The 10,459-nt window shown below is 36.2% G+C and overlaps 2 protein-coding genes across 2 annotated transcripts; both read right to left on the bottom strand.

The window, feature by feature from the left end:
• Window positions 1-2,005: 2,005 nt before the first annotated feature.
• Window positions 2,006-3,765, bottom strand: LOC126602378 (protein NEN4-like). The gene is made up of 5 exons (XM_050269223.1): window positions 3,103-3,765; window positions 2,946-2,992; window positions 2,762-2,825; window positions 2,437-2,619; window positions 2,006-2,347 (listed from the first exon to the last, which is right to left on the bottom strand). The coding sequence occupies exons 1-5, from the start codon at window positions 3,553-3,555 to the stop codon at window positions 2,255-2,257; spliced, it is 840 nt and encodes a 279-aa protein (XP_050125180.1). The 5' UTR covers window positions 3,556-3,765; the 3' UTR covers window positions 2,006-2,254.
• A 1,449-nt stretch (window positions 3,766-5,214) lies between these two features.
• On the bottom strand, window positions 5,215-9,721 carry LOC126602376 (bifunctional aspartate aminotransferase and glutamate/aspartate-prephenate aminotransferase-like). The gene is made up of 9 exons (XM_050269222.1): window positions 9,209-9,721; window positions 9,008-9,101; window positions 8,798-8,901; window positions 8,287-8,535; window positions 8,081-8,194; window positions 7,850-7,933; window positions 6,058-6,228; window positions 5,773-5,886; window positions 5,215-5,656 (listed from the first exon to the last, which is right to left on the bottom strand). The coding sequence occupies exons 1-9, from the start codon at window positions 9,590-9,592 to the stop codon at window positions 5,516-5,518; spliced, it is 1,455 nt and encodes a 484-aa protein (XP_050125179.1). The 5' UTR covers window positions 9,593-9,721; the 3' UTR covers window positions 5,215-5,515.
• Window positions 9,722-10,459: the final 738 nt, after the last annotated feature.

Genomic DNA, 10,459 nt, shown 5'->3' with positions numbered 1-10,459 from the left:
GTCAATCATTGAAACTACTGCAACCGTACAAGTGCCCAACTCAAGGGATAATATAATTGGGAGGCTCCTACATATGGTACGTAGTTAACACGTTGTGTCCCCTTTTGTATCAATTTGTGCTTCTATATATAAATACTAGTTAACCATCTGTGTCAAAATGGATCAAACACAAATGAACTTCATTGTTTTCTTTAGACTTGGCATTCGTGTTGTGTTTTCCGTGTTCATGTCATACCCGATATCTTAACGGGTCGTGTCGTGTAATACCCGTTAAAATAAACGGGTAAAATGACCCGATCCGAAATCGACCCGATAATATTAGCAGGTAATATGACCCGACCTGTTACCCGTTAAGAAAAATATATTTTAAACCAATAAATAATCAAATGAAAAACATAATACTAAATCAGTATATACATATCATATTGTCACATCCGAAACATAAAAACACATTTTTCTTTTAAGTATATTTCACTTACCTAAAGTCTTTAATAGTTTTTTAATTAATGTAGAAGTGTAAAAAAATATATAAACGCTCGTAATGACAAGCTTTACAACTTTCATGAAGAGCTTAACTTTGAAATTCGCAACTATAATCATATAAATCATAGATCGAAATTTAACTGTTGATTGTTGTTTACATTTACGCTTCATTGTTCTCATCAAATTTTGTTTTTTCAGATTTTGTTTTTTGAAAACTTTATCTATTAGAGAATGCAGGAAGATGAACAGTTTGGATCTTTGATATTATATTCAGAGTTTTACGGTTAGTGAAAATATTGCTTGATGTTTATAAAGTTTCTACAAACTATATGACATCAACTCATATTTCAGTTAACTGTAAATATCAAAACGTGATATCAAAGATATGAATTGTTCATCTTCTTACATCCGCCAGATGATCATGTTTTCAAAAAAGAAAATTTAAAAAATGAAATTCAATAAGAAGAATAAAGCGTAAATGGGAATCAATGGTTAAATATAAATTTAAGGTTTATGAATTATAGTGTTGGATTTCGAAGCTGACCCCTTTATGAAAGTTGTAATATTTGTCACTATGAGTGATTGTATATTTTTTTTTACTTTTTTTACACTTCTACAATAATTATTATAAATTTTATTAATCTTTCCCTCAAATAAAAAACATTATTCGTGAAGGTTTGGAGGATTTTAAAAATCTAAACGATAATGTAAGTGCAACCATTATTTACTTGTGGAGGAATAATGATGAATCACGAGTGTTTATATATTCTTTCATATTTTTCATACTTGTATGTATGTCTTCTTAGTTCTTGCCTATACAAATACTATATTAGTTTATTTTAATTGTGGACAACAACATGTTAAGTAAAACTTATCCTAGTAATGATAATAAGGAACTCTCATAATAAAAATAAATAATGACTACAACTTTTTTTTAAAAAACTTATATAGAATAATAATACAAAACTATATATTTAATATAGAATATATTGTATATATTAATATGGCTATTGTATTTTATAATAAATCTTTTAATAATTAAACTTTAAAATTATCAAAATAAATTTTTTCTTAACGGGTCGAAACGGATTACCTACCCGTTAAGAACCCGTTATTAATGGGTTCTTAACGGGTCACCGATAATGATCCGATAAGTTATCATGTTGATTCAAAACCCGTTATTTTTGTGTCGTGTCACCGTGTCGTATCAGAAACTGCCGGGTCTAGTTTTCTTCACATAATACTTCTTAAACTGGTTTTATGTATAGTATGTGCTAGAACCGAGTTACATGATGAAAACTCATTGCTCATTTATAATTTGTGTGAGCTAGTCGATGATGAAATTATCTCATCATATCAAAAATTTGGGTTACTCTCTTTTATTACCAATTACTTTTATGGTGCAACATTAACTTCCTTCAATATTCGTGTTTGTTTTAACTAATGTAAACTACAACCCACTAAGTCGAATCAAGTTTTGTACAAAGAAATAAGACGGAAAGAGGCAAAAAGAAAAACAGCCTTAAAAGGGCAGAATAGGGTGACTATGGTCTTTATTTAAAAATAAAATAAAATTAAAAAAAAAAAAAAAATGTTGAATCAATTAATCGAAGGTAAGCTGTTGCTTTTGTTTGCTAATTTATTTTCCTCCCTAAGTTCTGAAAGGCAAACATCTTTAACAAAAGCTTTTTAATTCTCCTTTCTGTGATTTTGATGGCAGGCAGTTGACCAAGAGGTCGTCTTGAACTTGTTGAAATGGACGTCCTTGGTCTCACCGTAGTAGGGAATGAGAATGCTTGAGGATGTTATTAAGAGGCTGATTTCCTTGGGCTCTACACAACAGATTCTTTACCCTTTCTGTCATCTGCTTTCAAAATTCAATAATTAATGATCAATTAATCTCACTTTTATTAAGAATATTAGTTAAAGATATTAGATTATAGTAATTAAAACCTTTGCCAAGCTCCCCCTTGAGGCATATGGAACAGCTCTATGAGAACCAATAGAAGCAGTAGTTGTTGGAGACTTGCGGCTAGTTTCTTCTCTGCATGGCAATTTCCCGCTACTTCTACTCCGCGTTGTGATCGTTGAAGAGCCCGGCCAGTTTCCATTTAATACACCGGGGAGGCTCGCTTCCTATTTCCACAACACCATACAAACATACAGAAACATCAATCACAAGGCTACTAATCAAGTTAAAGGTTAATTTTCATTCCATTAACTGAAAATTAGATGAAATTAAAAAGATACATATATGTGTATGTTCTTGTGGTAGTACCAAAAAGAGCACGGTTGCACAGTTCTTGAGGACCTCCAGGTTCATCCTTACGTCTTCAAGGCTCCTATATATGTTTGAAGAATTACATAAACATAAAATTAAACATGAATTTCTGACATAACATTATTGACTTAATATTAATAAAATTTAGCACCCGACAAATTAAAATGTATTGCATGCCAACCTGTGCTTTTGCTGCCCAAGATTGAAGTATGATGCCAATGTTGCCATCTAAACATATATACATAGATCTAGTAAGATTGGCTTTGCAGCCAAACGTTATAAAAATTAAAAGTAAGTAATTTTCACGGTCCCAATTTGTAATTAACATTTACGTTTACCTTCATATTTCCAGCTCTTCTTCCAAACTTACCAGTTAACACACTTAAAGAGTCAATCATCCCAACTGGCTGAGGTGCAGGCCTACCGATCTCTGTAAAGGCCTCCTTAATCCTAACACAATCGAATCTTCGAATGTTGTGGCCTGCCCACACCCTGCCATTCAAAATGCTGAATATCTTATCGGCAACTTCCTCAAACAAGGGTGCATCTACAACAGTTTCCTGTGTGATCCCCTCGGACCGGCCAGACCTCAATGCCACAGCAGACAAGTCCCCCGGCCTAATGAGCGTGCTATAGCTTTCCAGCTCAACAAGCTTCTGAGGGCAAACTACAATTGCACCAAACTCTAAAACCCAGAACCTTTGTCCGGCTCTATTGGGTACATTTGTTTCTATGTCAAAGAACACAATCTCTGTTGTGCCTTGTTTGGATGATGACGTAGAAGCATCCATTTTGATCAGGGTATAGCTAGTTTTTTCTGTCTTTCGGGTTTCCGGATTTTGGTAATTTTTGTCATCGTATGTGCAGGTTATATATAACGAAAAGAAATGAGAAAGGACAGAGTTGAAGAAAGGGTATTCCTCCTATTTGAGATTGATTTACTTGTGGTGTAAGTCAAGAGCTTAGGCTTTGGCTTTGGCTTTGGATGAGGGGGTCCTTTAGTCCTTAGCTTCCTGAAGATGTCATGCACAAAAGCACTTCCGGGGAATTGCTTTTCCTCCTGTTATTGTATTGCTTTTGAAACGGTAACCTTTTGGGGGAGCCTTCCTTTGGACAAGTAATCTTAACCCATTACAATTGAAGGCCTTGCTGATTATGTTGGAGTATTTGAAGCAAAGTCTACTAGGAGGACAGGAATATGTTTATTCCCTGCATAATAGGCTCTCTTCCCTCTCTCTCTCTCTCTCTCTCTCTCTCTCTCTCTCTCTCTCTCTCTCTCTCTCTCCACATATTCACATTGCACCTTTTTTTTTATTAGATTCACATTGTACTTAACTTTTCTACAAGTTGCATGCTGTGAATGTGAATAAGAAAAGTTCTAGTTTACGCAAACGTGATTAGGTGAGGTGATCAAAGCATTGTCTGTTCCTTGCACTCAAGTTATAATCCACCTCTAGTAAACAAAAATAGTTTATAATAGTGAACAATGCTTGGAGCCACTTCTCATTCCATGACGGCATGACATCATTTCATTTTACAAACGTCATATTCAAAGTATTTATCATATAAAGATTGCCTTTAAAAAAATTCATGCAATTTGGAGACTATAGCTAATAATAACAAGTATCATCCTCAAGAAGGAAAGTCAATTTGTTTAACTCATATAGATGTCTAAACAATGTTCAAATTGATATATGTCTAAACAGTCTTCAAATTGATTAAACTTTTTTAGTAATGATCTTTAGATTGTGATTAAAAATAAATAAATAAATAAGGGAATAGTTCCGCCATGAGATTTGTATAGTAAATTGATGCCACGTCAACATTAAAGGAAGAATGGTTCCTTCATCCTAATGCTAGGAATAGGTCATCAAGTTATGCGAACGTTAGGATGAAAGAATAAACAAATGTTGTAAATGAAGGTTTGTATGCCCATGGTAATAGGCAAACAAATATGATCGTAGCTTTACAATGTTGTCAAAAATAAAGTATTGGTAAGATTGTTAAGTTGATAACATAGTCAACTAAATATGACCAAGGAAGAATGAAAACCTCTATATAAAGAGGTATTTGCGTTGAAGAAAACAACTCAAAAGAAGAGAAAAATATATGGAAGAAAGGAAACAAAGAGAGAAAAGAAAGAAGAGGTGCAGAAGAAAATACCAGTGAATCAAGCTAGAGATGAAAGAAAATAATGAGAGTTATATTTTAATCCTATTATTTCCAATAATGAAAGAATGTCCTACTGCTGCCCTGGGGACATAGGCACACTTGCCGACCGTCGAAAATAGTATTTTATTTACTTTATATTCTACTGCACGCATATCCTCAAATTTGATAACAATAAAACTTTGTTTTTCCTTTTTTACTATTGCATACGACCAACATGTGGAGAAGGAAAAATAAGAAGAAAGAAAACGCATAACTTAAGCATATAGAATACAAGTTGATAAAGTTCTCAAACCGTGGCCATTTTATTTCCAATATTTCCAGATATTCCGCTGAAAATGTCGGATTTCATTAGTTTTTCCAGTAAGAAAAAACCCAGTCAAAAAATGAGTTTCGAATTCTTGAAATCCGATTCAACGAAACAAACACGCCTGTGTTTACATTACTATCAAATACAACTCCGAAAGAATTATTTTAGACGTCCCCGACGTGACCAACTTATGCATAACTTCGAAACAGATACTAGAATACAGAGTTACAACAAGTAGAACAGTGGCAATACCGGAAACATTTTAGTTTTCGTTAAACACTAACTGAGGGCTTTAGTTCAACAAGTGCTTTCTTAATTCTCTCCACAGCTGCCTGTAGGGTGGGAAGGGATGCTGCATAGGAGATTCGTATGCACGTATCATCTCCAAACGCATCTCCTGGTACTAGTGCAACCTGTAAATGAACAACCCATGTCAGCATTTTATTACACCACCGACATTTCAAACTAGCGTAGCTATTAGAATATGGATTTTCCAAAATAGCAATCGACAAGCAGAAGTGATGCATACCTGGCCCTTGTCAAGTAGGTAACGGCATAAGGACTCTGAATTCTCAATTTTACCAAATCCTTCAGCCTCCGTTCCATAGTAAGCGCTGAAATCTATGAAGAGATAGAAAGCTCCCTGAAAGTGAGAAGCGAGACAATGAAGAAATTAGGATAGCGAGTAAAATAAAAAGAGAAATTAACAGATGCACAAAATTTATCCGTCAAGGGACTTGTACATTCCAAGACAAGGGGGAAAAAAGAAACAGAGAAAAACATTGGGGAAAGAAACAGATCATTAAGTTGGTACCCTGGGTTCTGAAATCCTGACACCTGAAAGTTTGCCAAAGCTTTTGACCAAGAAATCCCGTCGCTCCCTGAACGCTTTAACCATAGTAGTAACTGCCTCTCCACCAGCATAACCGAGACCTAAGGCAGCAACTCCTGCTTTCTGTGATATACTACTGGCACCTGAGGTGAACTATATGCCATATTACACTGGGATTAGCTGTGTGGCAAACTGCAAAAACAAAAACATATATGCATATGTACATATATATTGACCTCTAAAAGCTTATTCAAGTACTTAGGGATGTCCAAATATAAACCTCCAAAGTAGGTGAAATCATATTATCCCTGATTTCTTCCAACGACCTCTTTCCTACAACAATGATAAAATTACTCGTCCATCACCTTAACTTGGGTTGGAACTTGGAAACAAGAACCCTGTCCCACGAGTAATAAACTGTAAATACAAATTAACTATGCCATAGTTAAAATTAGGGGTGGCAAAGGAGGGGTTAGGACGAATTAGAACTCACTCGCAATTATACATCCTTTCTTTTCTCATAAGTCCTCGTATTTCTTCAAGCAGAATGGTTACAAATGCATAACTTTTGTCAAGAGTTAGGTTTTGACTAAGCCCATGCAGGCAACAAGAAGGAAATCAGTTGATTGAAAAATGAGATGGAAAATAGCTTTCAAATTCTACTATGTTGAGAAAGCAACAATGAAGGTAGGAAAAAGGAACGCTGATTTCTCATCTTCAGCCGCTTTGCAAGAACCTAGATTATTGGGGGCAAAAACAGATTTGATATTAGATATTGATGATTACCAAACAGACAACAATTTAAAGTATACCTCAATTTGCTGAGGGCTTGGATTTATTATTTAGGTGGTAATCTAAATGGAAGAGAAACCAAAAACTCATTTGCAGTAGGAACTTGAGAAGAAATGAACTAGTCAAATGGCTGAGAGTACAAAAGGGAACACCTAACAGAGTTCTGTTAAAGAATATTTGAATATGAAAATAAATAAATCAGTTGTAAATGCATAGAAAGGAAAGTGAATTCAAAAAATCCTATGGTGGATCCACTTCTGCCAACCATTTGGTGAGTCCTATTTCGAAGAGTGCACGAGCTAGTGGTGGCTCTTGTTCTGAAACTAGAACTGAGCAGCAACATTCGAATTGTAAAGACTTTGGACATTTTTCAGCACAATGCCCATAATGATGAGTGGTTTTTTCAGATAAAAGAACTTTTATTGACTATACCACCACTGAAACAGAGAAAAACAAATTGTTGGGCAGGAAGTTGACAAGAAAGTCCCGATGACAAGAATTATTACCATAGCAACGACGAGCACCCACATATCCATGTTGTTCTTTGCTTCTTAAGAACTGTCTCTCAACTATAGTGGTGTTGTGTTTAGTTACTTTGATGTGGTTGACTATGAAATCAGTTTGAAAAGAAAGTCCCGATGACAAGAATTATTACCATAGCAGCGATGAGCACCCACAATGTCAACCACATCAAACATGAAATCAGTTCGAAAAATTATCATTACCCTCAATATTTTTTCTGAATGTATAGCTCAGATATGATCAATTTTTCTGTGTGTGAAAAGGATCATAGATTTTTTTCCCCCTTTCAGTGTGTATTCAAAGTGTTTTACGATTTATCCAACCCCATGACTGATAACGAATGCAAACATCTAACAAGAAAAGAAGAAATTTTGAATAACACAGCTAGTAAGAAACGTGCCATCATCACATGTTAAATGACACGAAGATTTATTTGGAAGATGCATATGGTACAAAATACCTGACTCTGGAGCTTTCCACATGCCATAACAAAGTGTTTAGGCCCGGCAATATATCCAAGTCGCCAACCAGTCATTGCAAAAGCCTACAAAAGTACCACCTTATGAATGTCAACCTTCAGCATCAAACCACTCAGGGTTTTGTTTTTCACCAGTTATCTAGATTTAGCATGGAAACACCACCTTTGCAGAAAAGGAGCATAAAATCAACGCGGTGTTAACAATATGGTTACCTTGGAAAACCCATTGATTGTCAGAGTCCTCTCCCACATGCCTGGCAAGGATGCAAAGCTTGTGTGAGTTGCCGGTGCGTAAATTATGTGTTCATATATTTCATCAGAAATAACCTGAATGAAACAGTAGTGGAAACTTCAGGTTTCAAATGTTAAGGTGCAGGTAATAAAGTACAGGTCTTTCAGTTCAGGTAGAGTGAGGGTACCAGAAGCCTGGGATGCTTTGCTACAATCTTAGCAATCTCTTGAAGCAAACTCTTAGGGTAAACAGACCCTGTGGGGTTGGATGGAGAACAAAGAATCAACAGTCTTGACTTCTCCGTGAGTTTGGATTCGAGAAGTTTTGGATCCAAGAGAAAATCATTGGAGATGCTCGTTGGAAGAATCACAGGAGTTGCATCGGCCATCCTTGCCATTTCAGGGTAACTCACCCAAAATGGAGCCGGAATTATAACCTGTGAGATACATGTTTATCCGTAAATGTGTGTCAGCTTCACAAGTATTCACTGGAATGAAACCATAACCACTAGCATATACACCAAAAATGAAAAACGAAGATAAAGACCATTCCTTAATCATCGGGCCAACTTGGTTTCTCTGCACTAACATACTTCCAAATCGAAATTCAAGGACATCATAGAAAATGATATAATGAATTCATATTAAGATACCTAGCCTAATGTTGATTTCATGAGTAATAGATATAGAGAAAGTAACCTCGTCTCCTGGGGAACAAACTGCAAGCACAGCTTGAACAATGCTCTGCTTGGCTCCATTGCTAACTACAATCTGATCCGGTGTGTAAGTGATTCCATTCTCCTCTAAGAAAATATAAATCATTACTTACAACTCCGGTTCTCAAACCATATAACATATATCTCAACATTCAAGAACGAGAACAAGAAAGAAAAACCGAAAAAGCCGAACCTTTGAGCTTATGACAAATTGCTTGGCGCAGCTCCAAAGTGCCTGCATTTGGTGTGTACCTCGTGAATCCTTCACGAATCGCATTAATACCGGCCTTTGAAAACAAAAATATAAGTAAATATATTGAAAACAACCCATCATTCGCAACTGGGAATTGACACAAAGAAAGATATGGAATGAAAAGGTGGAAGAAGAAGGTACCTCAGCTATGACGGAAGGGGTATCGAAATCAGGTTCGCCGGCAGCCAATCGAATGACGGGCACTCCGGCTTGCACGAGAGCCGTGGCCTGGTCAGTAATGGCAACAGTCTTGGAAGGCTTGACGGAGTTGACTCGTGGGCTCAGAGAAACGTCAACTTCCACATGGGTTTGGTCATTCCCACTCACTGCCACTGCCAACACCACTCCTCCTCTTGATTTACTCTTACCGTTGCAGCGATGCTTAAGAGGAAGCACACGAGGCTGACAAGGAAAATAAACGGATTTCGGGTCTGCACCCAAATCGGATCCGGGGATGCGGGTTTCGAAACTGAGACGGGCAATACCGGAGGAGGAGGAGGAGGTTTGGAGGGAAAAGGCGGCCATGGGGGCTGGGGGAGGAGGTGGTGTTGTTGGAATTGGATTCCTCCTCCAATTGGGTTTGGTGAATTGGAAAATTGCATTTTTTTTTTAAAATATGGAAAGGAAGAGCGAAGGAGACCGATGAGCGGGGGTTGGTGGGAAAACTGACGGAATTGGGGATTGAGTGTTGAGTCTGCAAGTTAGGTTGGGTTTTTAGGTAAAAATGTGTCACGTGTGCGGATTTGCAAGTTGCGATTGTATCAGTGCGAATTGGTAGATGGGAATTGATAGGGTATTTTAGAGGTAAAAATAAGTGTGTATTCAAATTTCTATTAATTTTTATCAATTTATCTTGTTTAATTCATTTGATTCGATTGTCAAAAATTGATAAGGTATTTTAAAGGTAAAAATAAGTGTGTGGATACTGTTGGAAAATTAATAATAATATTTTTATATTATTAAATGTATTAATTGAATGAAAATTAGAAGTGAAACATTTTGGTAAAAATATGTGTCTATTCAATTGAATAGTTGCAACTTTTGACTTTTCATGAATAGTCGCATTGTCACATCTCGGCCTGGGATGTGGTGGGGGCCCTAGTGGACATTCCGGGTCGGGATGTGTCACGCATGCTTTCCAAAGATGTATCTCAAAATCTATAAATAGGGAAGTCCCTATAAACATAAAACAACTTTTAATCATGCATATATTTATACATAGAGTGGAATAAATATTAGATAATCTCATTGAGTACATATGAGAGAGTTTTCAACACAATCGTGGTTCATGGAATCTTGTGATTTGAAGTGCTACTATTACAAGGATATGGTCTTTATATCTTGGGAGACAAGCGATGATCAATCGTAAGTACCTTAGTGGGGTGTAAACTT

The sequence above is a fragment of the Malus sylvestris genome, chromosome 15 (genome assembly GCF_916048215.2).
Source record: "Malus sylvestris chromosome 15, drMalSylv7.2, whole genome shotgun sequence".
NCBI classification, from domain to species: Eukaryota; Viridiplantae; Streptophyta; class Magnoliopsida; order Rosales; family Rosaceae; genus Malus; species Malus sylvestris.
The sequence above is the reverse complement of the archived record's forward strand: the minus strand, read 5'-3'. Positions and strand labels throughout refer to the sequence as shown.

Coding starts and splice junctions, on each gene's coding strand:
- LOC126602378 (XM_050269223.1), bottom strand. CDS start 3,555: ATGGATGCTTCTACGTCATCATCCAAACAAGGCACAACAGAGATTGTG. Junction 2,826..2,945: donor CTTGGGCAGCAAAAGCACAG/GTTGGCATGCAA, acceptor AAACATATATAG/GAGCCTTGAAGACGTAAGGA. Junction 2,348..2,436: donor CAAGGGGGAGCTTGGCAAAG/GTTTTAATTACT, acceptor TTTTGAAAGCAG/ATGACAGAAAGGGTAAAGAA.
- LOC126602376 (XM_050269222.1), bottom strand. CDS start 9,592: ATGGCCGCCTTTTCCCTCCAAACCTCCTCCTCCTCCTCCGGTATTGCC. Junction 9,102..9,208: donor CCCCTTCCGTCATAGCTGAG/GTACCTTCTTCT, acceptor TTGTTTTCAAAG/GCCGGTATTAATGCGATTCG. Junction 8,195..8,286: donor CAAAGCATCCCAGGCTTCTG/GTACCCTCACTC, acceptor TGTTTCATTCAG/GTTATTTCTGATGAAATATA.